This window comes from Mesoplodon densirostris, chromosome 3 (assembly GCF_025265405.1).
Source record: "Mesoplodon densirostris isolate mMesDen1 chromosome 3, mMesDen1 primary haplotype, whole genome shotgun sequence".
NCBI lineage: Eukaryota > Metazoa > Chordata > Mammalia > Artiodactyla > Ziphiidae > Mesoplodon > Mesoplodon densirostris.
This window is the reverse complement of record NC_082663.1, coordinates 148,853,119-148,871,606: the sequence shown is the minus strand read 5'-3', so window position 1 is coordinate 148,871,606 and position 18,488 is coordinate 148,853,119. Positions and strand designations below refer to the sequence as shown.

The window sequence follows — 18,488 nt, the reverse complement described above, 5'->3', positions numbered from 1 at the left end:
CAAACAATCTAAATTATGTTAGGTCACACAACAATGATCTTATGAACCCCGTTTCTATATTTGGGGAATCCCTTGCCTTATGGACAGAGCCCACCTCATAGAGTAGAAGCTCAACATACCAGTTATTCTTCCCCTGCAGGTGGGGCAGTGTTGGGTCACCTGGGATTTGCCAGTCCTATGCTCCTGTCCCTACACTGAGTTTGGAAGTTGATGATGCTGAGTGGCAGGGTTCCCGGAGAAGCCCTTCCCATGTGGGCAGTAGCCACCCTAGCAGCAGCAGTCCCAGTGGCAGGAGCATCCAGGCTTGGGAAGCTGTGGTGGCCATGGAAATCCAAGAACCCACTCTGCAGCATGATTCTAGATGGTGTTCCTGGAAGAACAGCCCCAAACCTGGTGGTCCAGTCTACCAGGAGAGCCCATGTAGTGCCCAGTTATGCTTTTTTTTTGCTTAACTTAAACTTTTGTTTTTCCTTGTTTGGCTTGCATCTTGAAACCCAAACTGATACCATTTTAGTGGGTCTCCTAGTCTGCAGGTATATGTTTATGTACATTTCTTTTATTTGAGGTGGAATCACAATATAATGCTTTTTTGATTCCTGCACTGTGTTTAGAATTTTATTTTAAGTGACTTTTCATGGCTGAATCTTTTCACTGTACGGATGTACCATTATGTTACTTTATTATTGATGTAATAAATTTTATTATCCATTTATTTTACAGGTAGAGGACAAAGAAACTATAAACAATTTAGATACTTCATCATCTGACTTCACTATATTACAGGTAAATTGTTGTATGTCTCAATAATTTTAGAATCAAACATTAGACCACAGTCTCTGGAAACCACTTCCAGTATTGTATGGCAGTCCCAACTAAAAGTCATTGCAAAGTTTATTTCCTTTGTTGGCTTCTGTAGAGGGGGTTTTGCTTTCCACTTTCCCCTAATATGACATGCCTATTGAAAAGGGCTCATCGTCTTGGCTTCCGTTCCAAGCACTGTGGCATCCCTGCAGCTGAGAGGAGGGTGTGTTTGCAGGGTTCTTGTTAATTTGATTGGTGGGAGAACGGCAGCCTTTCGGGTCTGTTCTGGATGGCATCCTCTGCAGAAAGACTATTAGATGAGACATGAGACAGCAAGGGGGACACCCCCTCCTCGGGAGAGACGAATGGGGCATGGATGAGGATGCAAGGGGGTGACCAGAGCGCTGACCTCACAGCTGGGAAGAAACATGGATTCTCAGGGGTTCTGGTTCTGCCTTTGGGAAGTTTTTCTCAGAAAGTACACAGATTTCTTTTGATAACTATGTCATCTTGGCTGTTTGACTACCATCTGTGTAGAAGTTAAATCTTACATGAGAACAAATGAGATGTGGCCTAACTTTCAGGTATGCTTTGCATAAATGTGGATCTTGAGTTTCCTTTTTCTTTTTCTGCCAGCCTGTAGATGTAAACTGTTGGAATAAAGCTGGGTAGCTAATTTTCAGTAGAAAGTTTGGTGAGGAAATGAAAATACTTAGGCCAGTCATAAGTAAGCTGACTTGCCATTCAGCTTATACCAGTCCTTGTTTTTTGTTTGCTTTAATAATGTCACCTGTACTGCTTAATTGGAAATCACCTTTTAGACAAGATCTTCATTTGCTTCTGCCAGGCAGGGGCAAGGTTTGTTATTAGCGAGCCAGAACCCCGGCCTTGAGGGTGCAAATCTCAAGGAAACTTGGTGAAACCCAATTCACCTTTAGGGCTGATGTCTCTCTCCAGCAGCAAAGTGACACAACCTGTTTCTGACTCAGAAGGGAAAGGAGGAGTGGGTCTTGTCATTTTCTTGAGTGTCTCTGTAGGTCAAAGGCTCCTGTATATATTATCCTAACCAGATGCTTATATATAGCCCCTCTCAGAGACAAATAGAAACATATGCGTTTCTCTCTAGGGAAAGTCAGGAGAGAATTGTTCTGCCTAAAATGATTGTTTCCTTCAGTGTAGAATCTTTAATTCCCAGCATGAAATGAAAAATAATTGATTACCAATAAATGAAACTATTATGAAAGTGAACAGTTTCCTAGGGCTCTCCAGAATGGCAGGTCAGTGCTCAGTGGAAGTTGCAAACCATTCACGTCCTTGTAACTTATATGCTAAGCACCTGTGCTGTGTCAGATGCATGAGAAGAAAGGTTGGTCTCCATCCTTCCTGTGTAAGCAGAGTGATGAGTTGAGGCCTGGACTGATAAACAGACTCTCAGTCACATAGCCTTTGCTTAAATCTTGGCTTTGCTGTGTGTCCTTGAGGAAGTTTGTCAGCCACTCTGTGCCTGTCTCCTAATCTGTGAAAAGAAGGATGATACTAATAGTACCAACCTGCTAGGGCTGTGTGATGATTGGTTAATATATATATAGTAAGGTGCTTGAATTTGTGCCTGGAACCTAGACAGTGCTTATCAGTGTTGGCTGGAATTCCAAAATATTGTAGTTTGTGCAGAGGGAATATAGGGGTCAGGGACCACATATTGAGAGAAAGTCCCTTCCTTTAGTTGGGCAGCCTCTCTATGACAAGGTAGCCCCTAAGCTAAATGCCAAGGGATGTGTAGGACTTGGTCAGGGGTGGGGTGAGGTGCAGATGGCCCTGCTGGAGAGGGAGGTGGGAATGGGGGTGGTAAAACCAACGCTACTGTCGGCAAGGAATAAACAATGGTGTGACTTGACAGGGCTTCCTGGGAAGGGTTGGAGGGATATTTAGGAATTAGGGCTGCCTGGTGGGTTGTTGGTTAGAAGAGATAAAGAAGCAGGTATGTGTAACACTGGAGAGGGCTCAGTTGACCAGGTGGGCAGGGATGGTATGACCGTGCAAAGAGCAGAGGTCAAGCCACCTGTGCCTTCTTTCCCTCGATCTTTTCAATTTTTGGAAACTAATGCTATATTAATTAAGTGATGATATGTGTCAGGCATTCTACTAGGCACTAAAGATAGAAAAAATGAAAACACTGCCCTCCAGGGCAGTGTTTAAGACAATTTAGAGGGACAGACAAGCATGTGATGGGTTCATCACCATTAAAAGTGATATAATGTTGCCAGGCGCTGGGAAGTGCAGCAAAGCAAACAACACAGTAATAAACCAGGCCCCTTGAGAGCATCCTGGGCTGTGGGGCTTGGGGCCAAGGTGAATGAGGTGGGATGCCAGCTGTGTGGGCTCTTACCCAGAACGAGCAGGTTCTCCACCTGTTGCATTTTTGAGGTCCCTTGTCTGTGTTTTTAAAATTCCCTTCTTAGTTATTACAGTTTTTGGTGTAAATAAATTCTAGGTTTCATCCATCTGGCACAATCTTATTTATATTTTTTGTTGTAGGAAATTGAAGAACCATCCTTGGAGCCAGGTACTGTTAAATGAAAAATTTAGCAGCGGGGTTTGGAATCATTCTAGTTTTCCACCTTCTCTAATTTGAATTCTTTAATTTTAAAAAGTTACCTTACTGTAGTATACATTGTTCTAAAGGTTTGCGATCCAGAACATACCAGGATCATAGAGATTGGAAACCCAGCCATATCACCAGATCTGTGAAAGTGGCTAACTTCTCATTTCGCAAAATGTATTGGTGAGATGAAACTATCTCACGCCTTTTTAAATGTACACGGCACTTAAACGTATGTAGAGAGAGTTTGCATGCCTCTCGAGAGCAAATACCTCTGTACCCCACAGAACAGATCTTGTGATATTGGGCAGTATCTTAACTTTGTGGTTTTTAATTCAGGCAGTGCAGGCAGTGGTAGGGAGATACGGTTTAAAACATTGAGACGTAACTGGATTCCAGAAGAGGAAAGAGTTTCTTCATGAGAATTCCAAACAAATAACTGTTCACTTTCTGGACTGCAAATATCTCAGAGCACCGATGGAAGAGATTCTGGTTTTCATGTTGGACTGTTCTGTTAAAAGAAATTCAAAGAAATTTGGAAATTGAGCTGTTCAGTGAATGGTGATACATTCAGTTAAGCAACTTGGACTTTGGAAGCTAAATTTGGAAGAGTCATATATAAACGACGACAGAATGAAGACTGTCAAGAATCAGCCAGAAGGTTATGGGGGTTAAATCTCTGGGATGCTTTTCTCTTCCATGTAGCGTAGAGGCTTGCTCTCGCAGGCGGTTGGAGCGCAGGTAGTGTAACCAGTGTAACTTTGTGTACCCGCGGGTTTTCCAATCTCTGTGTAGCTAGCAGTTCTCTTCGTGTTAGTGTGGCAGCCGTGCCAGTTCCACATTTGTGATTGCTTTATTTCCCTGGTAATTAAACCTTGTGCCATTCTATTCCTGTTAAATCCGTAGAAAATGAGAAAATACTCGACATTTTGGGGGAAACTTGTAAATCTGAGCCAGTAAAAGAAGAAGGTTCCGAGCTGGAGCAGCCATTTGCACAGGAAACAAGTAGCGTGGGGCCAGACAGAAAGCTTGCGGAGGAAGAGGACCTTTTTGACAGCGCCCATCCGGAAGAGGGTGATTTAGATTTGGCCAGCGAGTCAACAGCACAAGCTCAGTCGAGCAAGGCAGACACCCTGTTAGCGGTAGTGAAAAGGGAGCCCGTGGAGCAGACAGGCGATGGCGAGAGGACGGACTGTGAGCCTGTAGGGCTAGAGAAGCCAGTTGAGCAGAGTAGTAAAGCCTCAGAGCACACGGAAGCCTGTAGCGAGGAGGCCTCGGAAGCGCCCCCGGAAGCCTCAAGCCCAGACCCCAGGGATAGCAAAGAAGACGTGAAGAAGTTTGCTTTTGAAGCTTGTAATGAAGTCCCTCCGGCTCCTAAAGAGTCCTCAGCCAGTGAGGGCGCTGATCAGAAAATGAGGTTTGTTTTTTCTCAGTTTTAGACCAGACGCTATCTCCTTTTCATTGGTCATTTAATGACACACATAAGCTGTTGTTTCTGCAATTGGCCAGCCAGACTGATGCAATTGTAGTTTACTTCTAAAGAATGTTTTATTTCTCTTTGTTTATTTTAAGCTGATTACATAATCTTTTTTCTTTTCTCAACCTATCATGGTTGTTTTCTTTAATTCTTCCTAATTATCTTTAGCCCAGCAGAATTAATTAACTCCTGTGGGTCTGAAATCTTATGGTTAGGTCAGATTTCCAATACACGTTTGTCGGGGTATCATTTTTTTCAGAACTAAATTTCGGGTAGGTATGCAACCTCAGCACGTATTTTATAATTTTGAGTTTGTTTCCTGTCTGCTTCTTCCTTCTGGAGTGACATTGTCTTTTGTCTCTAGTTCTGTCGAAGATGACTTGGATACCAAAAGGATTTCCAAAGAGGAAAAGGGTAGGTCAGCGTGGCATCGTCCCCAAGAGCATGTTTGGTCCCCGTGGTGGTGGGTGTGTGGTTCTGGGCTGTCCACACCCATTTCTGCCTCACATGTGCCTGTGAGCCCATCTTGAAGCCTTTTCTCCACTCTGTCGCCTGCTCCTCACTGCAGGTTCTGGGTTGCAGGGCAGAGTTGACAGATTGATTTGATGCTCATGCTTGATTTTGCTAGGGGGCTTTGAGCTCCTCCATCCTGACTGACCCTCTGATTTGCAACCTCCTTAGCCACGGTGACACTTGCAGATGGAGAAAATGCTTCGAGTTTCAGATACCTTGGGGCAGTGAGGGGCGGTTTCCCTGGTATTGCAGATTTATCAACACCAGAGCCCTTTACTGATTCACTGATTGAGGAGTAGTTTTGCTGGTCCAGATTCCTCCTTAATCAGTGTTCTAATAAAAACAAAAACCAGGGGTAGGTTGTGCTCTGTGGTTCTACACTGATAGCACCTGCCTTACATTCCAAAGTCGCCTCACTGGATTGGGTGATGCCATTTGGTAGCTAAGGGATTCTTGCACGGGCTGAGCAGCCCCTGACTCACCATGGTAAGTGGCGTTGCCAGTGGTCCTGTCTGCCTAGTGCGCAGCTCCAGAGTTTGTGTAAGGACAGTGGGCGGGGCCCCACACCCCAGCTGGCTTTGCGTACTGCTGGCATCTGGGACAAGAAGGGAAAGTGTCTGGTTTGGAATGATTTTAAGCTTTTTTTAAGACTCAGGATATTGTTGGTGTCGTGTTTTTGACCCGAACTTTTTTTGTGATAGGTCGTGGCAGTTGTGGTAGGAATTTCTGGGTTAGTGGACTCTCTTCTACCACCAGAGCTACAGATTTGAAAAATCTTTTCAGCAAGTATGGGAAGGTAAGACCGGGGATGATACTTTTAAGCCCATGCAGTATGGCTTCTACGCGCAGATTATTGTCCCCACGCAGTGAGGACTTGGAGTGACCGTGCCGCTCTTTGACTTCACATTTGCTCACATTGCTCATGGCGGGTCCACCCCCCCACAGAGAGAGATGCAAGCCCCAGTGGGAGTTCCCAGAGCCCACGTCCACTTTGTATTTCTCACCTTTCCCCAGCCCCCAGGCCACCACACGACTTGATAGCCTCCTGAATCCATTTCTCTGGCTTTAGGCCTTAAATCCAGGGAGGGCTGTGGAGGGTGGAGCAGAGGGCAGGGTGGGAAGGTGCTGGTAGCATTTTTGTGAGATGGTGGTGATTACAGAACACAGTGAAGCTGTAGATATGGTTACGAACGAGATCTGTGGAGCCAGGCCAGTGTGGGCAACTATGGGCCCCAGCTCTGCCGCTCAGAGTTGTGTGGCCGGGGCATGTCGCCTCTCCCGTGTGAACCTCATCTCATCACCTGGGAGCCCTCAAAGTTGCTGCCTCCTTACGATGGCGTGTGTAACTGGAGCAGAGCTGCTGGTGCCCTACCTCTGCCCACCTGCTTTCACCCCCAGCTGGGTAGCTCTGGCCCCCTCTTCTCTGCCACCCCTGCCTGTCTCCCTCCGTCCTCAGCCCAGCAAGGGTGGCTGTGACGCCCAGGTGGGCCACCTCCCCGCCTGGGTGCCAACTGCAGTCCCCCCTGTGTTGCCTTTAGTCCCTCCTCTTTCTCCCCCTCCCCCCCTCTCCCCCTTCCTCCCTATGCTTCCTGGACTCACCTCCAGGTAAACTGCTGCACGTGTGCCTCCTTGTCTCTCAGTCAGCCTTGGCCAAATGAGACTTAGCACAGGCTCGTGTTCGTAGTAAGGGTTCAGCAATGATAACAGAGAAAACCAATGTCATTTACCTTGGTTGTTGACGTGCAGGAACTAACAAGGAAAACTAAACTTGACACGTTTCTCAAAATGACTCACAACTTCCTGGGCCTCAGTAATACAAGGTGGGACCCTTTTCTTGATTCTGCTGTGGCCCTCCAAGCAGATGGCTGCTCTCAGCAGAGAAGTGTCAGCCTGGAGCCTGCAGTGTCTTGGGTTCATTGCTGGCTCGAATAAGGGACCAGACCACTCTGAAACCTTCCTTTGGGGGTAAGACTCTATGTAGTACAGTGAGGATGAATACCAGCCATGGCCACTGGTTCCAGTGGGACCTCTCCTGAGCCGTGGTGCCTTCTGCCATGAAAGGGTGTCCCTAACTTCAGCTTACTGAGGTTGTTGGGAGAGTTAAATAGCATATAAGGATGTATCTGTAGTGCCTGAAACATTTCCTTGAATTTTGTTTGGTTAGTGGTCGGATGGGCTCTGCATTACAGAGCGCTCTTTATGAACCTGTCCTGTCGCTCTCCTTCTGTAGATGTGTCTTCCTACTTCACTGGCCACGTAGATGACTGCATATTCAGAAACATTTCTTTACAAATTTTACATAGTGTTAACAGCATGCTGGCCGGACTCTGCCTTCTGCTTCACTTTCTTTCTCCTCCACACTGTCATCCTGGTGCCCTAGAGGAGCAGGCAGGATGGAGCAGGAGCATCCAGATAGTAGCATTACCCTCCCCAGCCTTTACCTGCTACTTTTCGTCCACCTGTTCTCAGTGTCTCTGGTCGGGGGTGGCGGGGAGCAGCATGAACCACAGTATTGGGGTCTGTGGGGGGGCTTCGTGTCCAAGCCATATTTGTGTGCTTTCCTTCAAGGTGGTGGGCGCCAAGGTTGTGACCAATGCCCGGAGTCCTGGAGCTCGCTGCTACGGCTTCGTTACAATGTCCACAGCAGAAGAGGCCACAAAATGCATTAACCACCTGCACAAAACAGAGCTCCACGGGAAGATGATCTCAGTGGAAAAAGTAAGGGGCTGTTTTTTTCCCGGGATGTGACCATGTTAGGAAATAAGGTAATACTTCCACCTGATTCTCTTTTTCAGGCAAAAAATGAACCTGCTGGGAAGAAAACTTCTGACAAAAGAGAAGGGGAGGGGAAAAAAGAGAAGTCTAGCAATGCTGACAGGTATTATTCTTCCCGAGGGGATTGTGGCCAAGGTGACCCTTTTCTTCATTTCACGTCCTTCACGTTTTCCACGGATGGGGAAGGCTGTGAGGCCCTCGCCCCCTTTACTTTTTTGCATTTGTTGAGGACGGTTTCACCACCAGTCCTGGGAGATGACTCCAGTCCCTCTGCAGGCTCCTTGTTCTCCATCCTGTTGATGCCTTAGAGGCAGCTTCCTCATCACTTGGTGCTCATTGCAAGAGTCCTGTCATCGTCGCTGGCTTTTTTCCCTCAATATCTCTTCTCACCCACTTGTGTCTGGGGTGTTATTTTTAGATCTGCAAACCTTAAGAGAGAAGAGAAGCCCGACAGAAAAGATGATGCTAAAAAGGGTGAAGATGGAAGTGGAGAGAAGAGCAAAGATCAGGATGATCAGAAACCTGGCCCTTCAGAACGATCTCGAACCACAAAATCAGGTAGCTGACCGATGGGTATGGGAGATTTTACCTTGTGTTCTGTTCCTAGCTGGTGTGGTTAGTGAACTACACTTGTTTTCTATGGAGTTGAGTGTTCCTCATTTGGAGGTGCTGCTTCTTATCTTGCTCCTTTCTTCCTGTAGGAAGTCGAGGAACTGAGCGGACTGTGGTGATGGATAAATCTAAAGGTGTACCTGTTATCAGTGTCAAAACGTCAGGATCCAAAGACAGAGTGAGTGTTCCTTTCCCACCTAGGGTATTTATTTCCTCTGACATTCCTATGTGTGTTTTAGGGGATTCTTCAGCTTGAGAAAAGTTGTCAACCTTTTCAAAATGTAGGGTTTTTTGAATTTTAAAAATGGGAAAGCTTAAAAGCTTTGCTTCATAGTTTGTATGATAAGAATTGTTGCTTTTTCGTCTTTTATAACTCATTTTCAAATTCAATTATGGGAGTGGTTGGCTTTGTTTGCCTGAATCAGGGTACAGTAGTCCATTTTCTTTGTCAGCCTGGAATTTTCAGCAGCTCTCCATCGTGCATTGCTAAACCCCCGTGTGACCCAGCCAGCCTTCCGGCCCACCTTTACAGCCAGTCCATACTCTGACTCCTTGCAGGTGCTCCACAGAACACGGAATCCACAAAGTGCCAGTCTTAGGTTCTTACCACATCACTCTGCCTGCCACTGGGGTCATGTAGCTGTTGATATTCATACGTTCAACTTTTGACAGGCTTACAACTTTGATGGATGTGGGTCCGGGTCTCCAAGGCTACCCACATTCTGAGATCCGCTGGGGGGCCCCCTGGACTCGGCACATAGTTGTAGTCACACTCAAGATTGGCTTCAGTGATGCAGAGAGGATACACAGCTAGGAAGGCGGGGAAAGACAGGTGGGGGGAGTCTGGAGGGCACCCTGCCGGCTCCTTTGTGTTCTCTTTCCCATGATGGCTCCCGCAACAGAGACAGTGCAGCCGTTGAGGGTGATACTTCTGCCCAGGGAGGCCCGTTGGAGCCTCAGCTCCCAGGGTTTTTTTTTTTTTTTTTTGCAGTATGCGGGCCTCTCACTGTTGCGGCCTCCCCCGTTGCGGAGCACAGGCTCCGGACGCGCAGGCCCAGTGGCCATGGCTCACGGGCCCAGCCGCTCCGCGGCATATGGGATCCTCCCAGACCGGGGCACGAACCCGCATCCCCTGCATCGGCAGGCGGACTCTCAACCACTTGCGCCACCAGGGAGGCCCTGCTCCCAGGGTTTTTACTGGGGCTGGTCATGTGGGCCCCTCTCCAGGCAAGTACCAAAGGAGAGCAGGTTTTCAGCAGAAACCATCGTTTGCATGGTCTGGGCACAGTGAACCACCTTTGCCAGTTAACTCTTGACTAGGGACACTCTGATCGCCAAGTTCTCTAACACTAGCCTCAGGCCTGCCATGTTAACCTGTGCTGCCCAGAAGATAAACCGTTTAAGCTTTTGAATGTTGTGGACCAGTTGCAAGCTGACATTTCTATTATGGCATTTCAGTCTGCCTGTGTTTGTGCAAATATTCTACTGTGTTAGAGCGTTTTCCCCTTACTTTATAATAAATGATGTAGAACGGCAAATTGGAAGTGTGAATTTGAGGGCTGAGGCAGGTAGATCTCAAAAAATAATGTAGTCGGCCAAATAAGGAATCCTCAAACATACCAGAAGCAGCCTCAATTGGGCATCGCCGCATGTTTAATATTAAAGAATGTTTGGGATGCAAAAGACAAAGTGAAAAAAAATACTTTTTTATCTTACAAAAAGTTTCTGGTAAGATACTCGTTTCCATTTTGACTAGTGAAAGTACTCGATGTACTTACTCATATTTTAGCATTAAATGGTAATGATAGTCTGTGACTCTGAATTACGATAAGCAAACATGAAGTTCCTTAGGAGAGAAGGCTTTGTTATCTAATTGTTTCGTTAAATGTTAATCTTCACTTCTGATCTTGGATGCTTGGACCTGGACACACCTGGTTCTTCCTGTTGTTGTTTCTACCTTAACTTTTCAATGTTTCTTGGTGAACCAGGTTTCCAAGAGCCAGGATCGAAAATCGGCCAGCAGGGAGAAGCGGTCTGTTGTGTCCTTTGATAAAGTCAAAGAGTCGAGGAAGTCACGAGACTCAGAGTCCCGCAGGTGAGTTGGGTGTTGGGCTGGTTTGGGTGTTGCCATTGACTGGTGATAACTCTGTCCTGGGAGGATATTTTCCAAGTCCCCTGTGGGTGGAATATTGCTTTAAACCTCTGCTCCTTTGGCTTTTAGTTCACAGACTTCCTGTGCACTGGCTTTCTTCTGTGACTTTTTTCAAACTGTTTTCTCGGGCAGATATTTTGAAGATTCTGGGAGGTAGCAATGGCAGGGAGATGGAATGCTTTCCTGGGACAGTGGTGCTAGTTAACAGAACATAGCAAATTTGCTCTAGAAGCTGTGAATAGGGAAAAACAGTGGGACAGACCCAATGAGAGAGCTGAGAGGTCCTCATCCTTAAATAAGCCCAAGACAAGGTCCTCATAATTTTAAAAAACTAAACAGAAATGTTGTCAATCACGTCGAGTGACAGTTAATATTTCCTATCAAGAAAAAATTTTAACTGTAGTTTAAAAAATAAGAACCATTAGTAAAAAGGCTAGCAGAATGAGACTGAGAAAGGGGGCAGGAGCACCGTTTTTTGTAGTACGTATACCGTACAGAACTTTGTACTGAAAAGGTAAAGGCAGTGGGCAAAGACAAAGTGCGGTTTTGGTGAGGTAATTAGCAAATGAGTAGAATTGACCCATGTGCATGTGGGAATTTAACATGATAAAATTGACATTTCCCACTAGTGAGAAAAGGACGGGCTCGCCCCAGAATGGCTTCAGGTCACCTGGCTGTGCCTTCGGACAGTCCTTTGGATCTCTGGCTTACATCACTACAAATTGTCAACATAAACTGCTGGCTGAATATAAACATAAAAATTAGTTATCCGTGTAATGCAAAAGTAAATATATTTATGAGTTTGAGCTTTTGAAAGGACTGAAAATTTATAAAGGAGAGGTAGACTAAATTAAAATTTCTGTACAATGAAAGACCAAAGAGAAAGTGCAAAGATGTGTGACAGATGGTAGTAAAGGTGTTTTGAAATAGATAAAAAAGGGCCTCCCTGGTGGCGCAGTGGTTAAGAGTCCGCCTGCCGATGCAGGGGATACGGGTTCGTGCCCCAGTCTGGGAGGATCCCATATGCCGCGGAGCGGCTGGGCCCGTGAGCCATGGCCGCTGGGCCTGCGCATCCGGAGCCTGTGCTCCGCAACGGGGGAGGCCACAACAGTGAGAGGCCCGCATACCGCAAAAAGAAAAAAAAAAAAAAAAAAAAAAATGAAATAGATAAAAAATAACCCGATAGAAGATGGACAGAAGGGGCTGTGTACGTATGGTCATGAAACATGAAAAGTCGTTCAGCCTCACCAGGCATCAGGGACATGCAGGTGAAAACAGCAGTGAGACTGGTTTTCCATCCGTTAATTTGATCTGAATTACAGTTGGAGGGAGACGGATGCTTGTAGTGGTGGGAGTGACCTGTCCGGGGGGCACAGCAGCCTGGAGAGCAGTCCTGAGGTAGCATGGGCTTCTGAATCCTGGTGTTCCAGACCTAGCAATGCCACTTCCCCCAACTTGCCCGAGAGGAACCTGTGCTAAGAAAATGGGGCGGGGTGGCCGTTTCCCTGAGGCTGGGAACAACCAGAAGGCCCACGTCTGCGAGTGGTCGTGTAAACTGTGGCCTCTCACTCCATGGGCTCCTTCCCAAGCATGCCGTACATCTGTGGAGGTGGGGACACACAGGGTCCAGGACATGGTGCCTGAAAGCAAGGAAGCTGCAGCCATTTTTTTCTAAGACGCAGACACAAAGTAAGGCAAGATTAGACATTTCTGCTGGTATGATTATGTGTCTAAATACAGAGCAGAGGATGGACAGGAGACAACCTGGCAGCTGTACACGGAGACTGGAGGGAAGCGCACTGGGCACCACCATATCACCTGCAAAAGCAGGGCTGTCAGTGCCCTCAGCCTTGGCGGGGTCCTGCACAGCCTGGCTGTGTCCACCACCCAGCGGCTGCTGGCCCTTGCTTGTTGCTAAATGTATCTGCATCTCTGGGCCCCCCACCCCGGGGCGGAGCTGTGGCTCCATCCATAGCTCCCCCTGCTGGGAGAGGCCCTCGGTACTGGGCGCTGCTGCGGCTCCTGGGCCCTTGCAGCCTCTGCTCTTTGCCTCCAGGGTGCGTGAGCGCAGTGAGCGAGAGCAGTGCATGCAGGCGCAGCTGGAGCGGGAGGAGCGCAAGCGGCTGCTCATCGCCCGCGAGAGGCTGGCTTTCCACAGACATCGCCTGGAGCGGGAGCGGCTGGAGCGGGAGCGGCTGGAGCGCGAGCGCATGCGCGTGGAGCACGAGCGCAGGCGCGAGCAGGAGCGCATCCACCACGAGCGCGAGGAGCTGCGGCGCCAACAGGAGCTGCGCTACGAGCAGGAGCGGCGGCCCGCCGTGCGGAGGCCCTACGACGACGGGCGGTAAGCCATGCCACTGCTAGCCGCCGCCCCTGAGGTGGCCCCTGGCGTTTAGAATTGTGCCGTGGTCCCCAGAGTCCTGTTAACACAACGATTTTTACTTAAAAGGAAGCAGAAGTACTTGTTACAGTCAAATTTGGTATTCTGTACTTCATCTGGGAACCTGAGATAGTTTGAGATCGGTGGAGAAATGGTTGGATAAAGTGGTGCTTATTAAATCATTAGGTTCAGGGCCTCCCTGGTGGCGCAAGTGGTTAAGAGTCCGCCTGCCGATGCAGGGGATGCGGGTTCGTGCCCCGGTCTGGGAGGATCCCATATGCCGCGGAGCGGCTGGGCCCGTGAGCCATGGCCGCTGGGCCTGCGCGTCCGGAGCCTGTGCTCCGCAACGGGAGAGGCCACAGCAGTGAGAGGCCCACATACCGCAAAAAGAAAAAAAAAAAAAAAAAAAAAAAAAAATCATTAGGTTCAGGTCCCAGTACAGACCACCACCCCCTCCCCCAGGAAGGAGTTCAGACACCCAGAGCAGCACATAACACATGGGGCTGGGCACGTGGCCAGCACCTCCTTCTGGGCACCTTCCAGGTTTTGTAATCATTGCAGTAATTTGTGTTGGTTCATTCTGTTAATGAGATTGGTTTTAATTCCCCAGACATGCTGATGTGCCATACGAATACTAAAACGCTAACCACCAGTGAAAGGCCTGTTTCAGATCTTGCTGTCACAAGTCTGGGGTGATAATCCTAGCATTGATCCTATCAGAGCTTTTCCACATGCATGGTGTCTTGGGGGAGACTGCCTGGTGGTGTGTGTTTGTTCCTTTGTTTTAATCTTCTTTCTACTGGCATGGGTTAGAGAGGTCCCTGTGTAATGTAACACTGAGACTTCTGTAAAGGGCCTTTAAGGTGTCTTAGGACTTTTTATGCATTTTACAAGATACTGAGGGGAGAGTCTGTTATGGTCAGAAATGTTTTTGAACCAGTACATTTCAAGTGCTACTGAAAGTCATCCCCACCTGGTGTCTGCTGGGTCAAGTCTGCATGGGGATAGAAGGACAGCAGTGTACTAATTGTCCTGGTAGACTGGCCGACCCTCATGGCCGTGAGAGGTTCCCAGAGGGGATCTGCTGACACCCACTTCACTGATCCCCTCCTATAGGGAGACCTGAGCTTTTCTGTGGGGGACAAGGGGCATGTGGGGTAAGAGAGAACGGAGCCCTTCAGTCACATCCCACGTCACCCCTCCAGGCGCTCTCAGCTCATGTGGACTCTCATGATAAACTTCCTTCTTGTTCTGTGAAGTGATGGGGCAGTGGGAGGGTCAAGTTTACCAGCTTCCACAAAGGTAATCTATTTGGAGGGGGAAATGCACGTCCTCTGTCTTGCTTCCTCTCCTAGGCGAGATGATGCTTACTGGCCGGAAGCTAAGCGGGCCGCCCTGGATGAGCGTTACCATTCTGACTTCAACCGCCAGGACCGCTTCCACGACTTTGACCACAGGGACCGGGGCCGCTACCCTGACCACTCGGTTGACAGGTCAGCCACTGACCCTGCCTGCTTGATGCATGTTTTCTTTGTCCTGGTTCATTCTTTTCTTTTCTTTTTTTTAATGTGGACCATTTTTTAAATCTTTATTGAATTTGTTACAATATTGCTTCTGTTTTATGTTTTTGTTTTTCGGCCCTGAGCCATGGGATCTTTCTTAGCCCCCCAACCAAGGATCAAACCCTAGGCCCCTTCATTGGAAGGCAAAGTCTTAACCACTGGACCGCCAGGGAAGTCCCTGTCCTGGTTCATTCTTAATGACAAAGAGCTCGAGTGGCCCTTCTAGGCTCTAGGCTTCTAGGTAACCAGCCCACTTGAACCAGCAGAGTGTGTGTGAATTACCTGGGTTCAAGTGGAAATGTTTTCCATTCGGGGACTTAACCAACTTATCTTTCTCCTTATGCTTTCATTTAAATTGCTTTTTTCAGGAGAGAAGGTTCAAGGTCAATCATGGGAGAAAGAGAAGGACAGGTAAGTCAGAAGCTGTGATTGTAGCCACAGTTTTCCCTGTACAGTTGGTTCTCTTCCCTTTGCCTGCCTTTTTCCTCCTCCACCTGAGTTAGAGGAAGAACGAGTAAGGGAGTGCGGCACCTGCAACGTTTTGTGGGATGACCGTGTGAATAGCTTGTGCTTTGTGCTGGCCCAAAATTCAAACAAGTAATCTGAAGCCTTGTTTGGCTTTGACCCTAAGGTTCTATACACCTTAGTGACTACACCGGTACTAAAGTGCTGGAGAGCCTTGCATGAGTCTGGCAGGCTCTGTTGGGAAATGCCTTGTGACCCACAGCGCTGACTAGACGCGATGCCTCGTGTTACGGAGCCCGAGTGCACCTGGAGTGTCAATGGTCGCAGGGTTAACCCGCCCCTGCTGAGCCTCGGGAAGCAACTGAGTCAGGCCCACGCGTTTTCTCTTGGCAGGATGAACACATTAGAAAACAAGCTCAGTTTTCCCCTTTTTTCCTGTCTTACATTTAGATTGAGAACTTCCCCCAAAGAGCCTTGACTTTTTAGTGGGTTTCCTTGGAGAATCAGAGGGATGAGGGAAAGTTGTGGTCAGGGCATCATTCTGGCAGAATCGCTGCCCCGTGGGTCGGTCTTCTCCCTGACTGTAGCACCAATGTTCAGTCGTATCCTCCCTCCATGCCTGAGAACATGGCTCGGAATGGCTAAGCTCCTTAACTGCATCTGAGGAGTTCGCTGCCACCTCAGGAGCAATTCCATGACCCTCACGAGATTCCTGTTTCTCTGCTCCCAGGCATAAATCTCCCATGCAGCTAAATGTACCCCTAGTGTCATGGGTTTCCTTTGGTGGAGACATTGAGCACAGTGGTTAAATGTCCAGGCTCCGGAATCAGGACCAGGGTCACATCGCGGTGCCACCACTTCTGCTGAGCCTGTTTCTCCAGCTGTGAAAGGAGGGGAGGGAGGGTGGGGTGGAGTGGAGGGTTAAATGAGATGACATACGTGTCTGCGGCAAGTGTTTGCCCAGTCCTGCTGTGTTGCTCTTGATCGTGGATAGCTATTCTCATCTGATTCGATAGTGCTCTCCTGACTGAAAGGAGTGTTTGTGTTCTCACGTCCATAATCACAAGTAAGACACAACTGCTGCCCCGAACGGCAAATGGTGACATCTGACACAGAAAGGGAAAACCAGCACAGGCCTCAGGGCCTTGTTGAACTGGTCTGTGGGTGGGTGGGTTGTTAGAACGTTGGTTAAATTTTAAAACACCAGGGAGAGATGGGAATGGGCTTTAAAGAACTAGGTCTTGCTGAGATGAACTTCCATCCTTTAAATGCTTCTCTGTCTGATTAGGCTTCAGAAGGCTATTGATAAAAGGTCATTCTTAAATGTTTGTCCAAAATTAAATGAAGCTGTGAAAAGCATGAGCTATAATTTTTTTAAAGTCAGTGCACCTTGAAGGTTGTTCATAGAACTACTTCCGGAATCCCGTTTGAGAGCCCTTGTTACATTTGCCAGCACTGACTTTCCTGGACACCTTGGCTTGTGATTTTGCCCCTTGAAGGAACAATGTTCTGTTTTGTCCATCTTGTAAGATTGACCCCCTTTTGTTGTGTTTAGGGCGGTGTGGGCACACATTTGGGGAAGAGCGGCCGGGGGGAGCAGGCAGTGGTGCCGCCCGTGCACCGAGGGCCACGAAGTCAGGGCTCCCATGTGGAGCCACCGTGTACCTGCCCTGGCCCAGGAGATTCCCGTGGATGCAGACGGGGACAGGGCCGCTGGGGCGGGACCCCAAGGGGCTTCGTTACCAGGACGCCTTTCTCCTTCCTTCTCAGTTAGACCATAGTCCTGGGCAAAAGCCCCAAAGCCACAGATAAGGTTTGTGGAACAGCAAGAGAACAGGGCTGTGGAGCCAGAGCCACCTCGCCAGCTCTGTGAAAGTCAGCCTGGGCCTTCTTGCAGCCGGCAGGGACAGGCTCGGGGTGAAGGGAAAGGGGCTAGAATATGAGGTGTCCTCTTTCATCCTCCTGGGGTCCTTGCCGGCCAAGCAGTTCACGTGGCCATGCCACTGAGTAAGCCGCTGGGCTGCCAAGGAGTCGTGTCTGGACAAAGCAGGACAGGATGCCAGGCCCCGGACTGAATCATGTCAAAGGATCCCTGGTGGCTCTTCTGCTCTGGTGGCTCCCTGATTATATTCTGAGCACAGGCACCTGGCGCAGCGTGGTCCATTACTGGTGTGGGGCAGTTGCTCAGCCCCAGCACGCTTCAGTCCATTGGTGCCTGAATCTCTGCCTTCTGATGAGGGAGAACTTAATTTGGTCTTGGGCTCCATGAGCACTGCTCCTCCCCAGACCTTGAGCAGACTTCGGGGGTGCAGCTGTGTTGTGCCAGCTGAAAGGTCCTGTGTGGCCCCAGACAGTGTACAGAACGCCTGCCGGCATTGTCTCGGGCCTGCAAAGGCTCCTGTCTGAGTTATCGTCCTTGTCATTATTAACTTGTTGCTCCAAAGGCCCTGGGATCCAGGGTTGTACTGAGGCCTTCTTTCATTTTGACCCTTTAACATCCAGCATTACCCCGAACGCCACGGAGGACCAGAGCGCCACGGACGGGATTCCCGTGATGGGTGGGGTGGATACAGCTCTGACAAGAGGATGAGCGAGGGCCGGGGGCTGCCTCCTCCCCCCAGGTTTGTGTCTCACATCCCATGGTGCCCACCGGGGCCTCTCACCCAGCTGGCAGGATTGGTGTGTCCGGCCGAGGACCCCTGGTCTTGGGCATAAGCTGAGTGCGGGCCCAGCGCACTCGCCACGGCCCGGGCTGCCTCTGAGCTCTCTGAGCAGCATCAGATCGAGTGCCACTTCCGTTCCCCCGCAGCCCCCGTTGCTCAAAGGGCTGGGGTCACAAAGTGCTAAACACACCCAAACCCAGTGCCACTTGCTCTCCTGGAGGGCAGAGGTGGGGGCAATCCAAATCAGAGATGTTTTTTTCCAAGGGGCAGACGTGAGTGGGGGGACCACAGCCGAAGAATGGAGGATGACCGTGCGTGGCAGGGCGCTGCTGACGGAGGCATGATGGACAGGGACCATAGGAGGTGGCAAGGTGAGGACTGGCCCTTGGCCAAGGCGCGTTTGTCTCGTTGGAGAAGCATCCGGGCAGCTGGGGTTGCCCCTGCTGTACGTCGGGCACTGCTTATGAGGGCGGGAGCAGCTTTCTCTGC

The 18,488-nt window shown here is 49.0% G+C and overlaps 1 protein-coding gene across 2 annotated transcripts in view; it reads left to right on the top strand.

The window, feature by feature from the left end:
• SAFB (scaffold attachment factor B) overlaps positions 1–18,488 on the top strand; it is a 35,043-nt gene that overhangs the window by 15,761 nt on the left and 794 nt on the right. The window contains exons 5-19 of one of the 2 annotated variants that reach the window (XM_060094368.1): positions 725–783; positions 3,337–3,364; positions 4,307–4,817; positions 5,242–5,291; positions 6,092–6,186; positions 7,959–8,108; positions 8,186–8,268; positions 8,584–8,723; positions 8,867–8,955; positions 10,766–10,872; positions 12,986–13,273; positions 14,665–14,802; positions 15,240–15,282; positions 17,839–17,957; positions 18,270–18,370. In XM_060094368.1, coding sequence (XP_059950351.1) covers positions 725–783; positions 3,337–3,364; positions 4,307–4,817; positions 5,242–5,291; positions 6,092–6,186; positions 7,959–8,108; positions 8,186–8,268; positions 8,584–8,723; positions 8,867–8,955; positions 10,766–10,872; positions 12,986–13,273; positions 14,665–14,802; positions 15,240–15,282; positions 17,839–17,957; positions 18,270–18,370 — 2,001 coding nt within the window. Of the gene's footprint in view, positions 1–724; positions 784–3,336; positions 3,365–4,306; positions 4,818–5,241; positions 5,292–6,091; positions 6,187–7,958; positions 8,109–8,185; positions 8,269–8,583; positions 8,724–8,866; positions 8,956–10,765; positions 10,873–12,985; positions 13,274–14,664; positions 14,803–15,239; positions 15,283–17,838; positions 17,958–18,263; positions 18,371–18,488 lie in introns of both variants that reach the window. The other variant, XM_060094367.1, reaches the window with a different exon arrangement.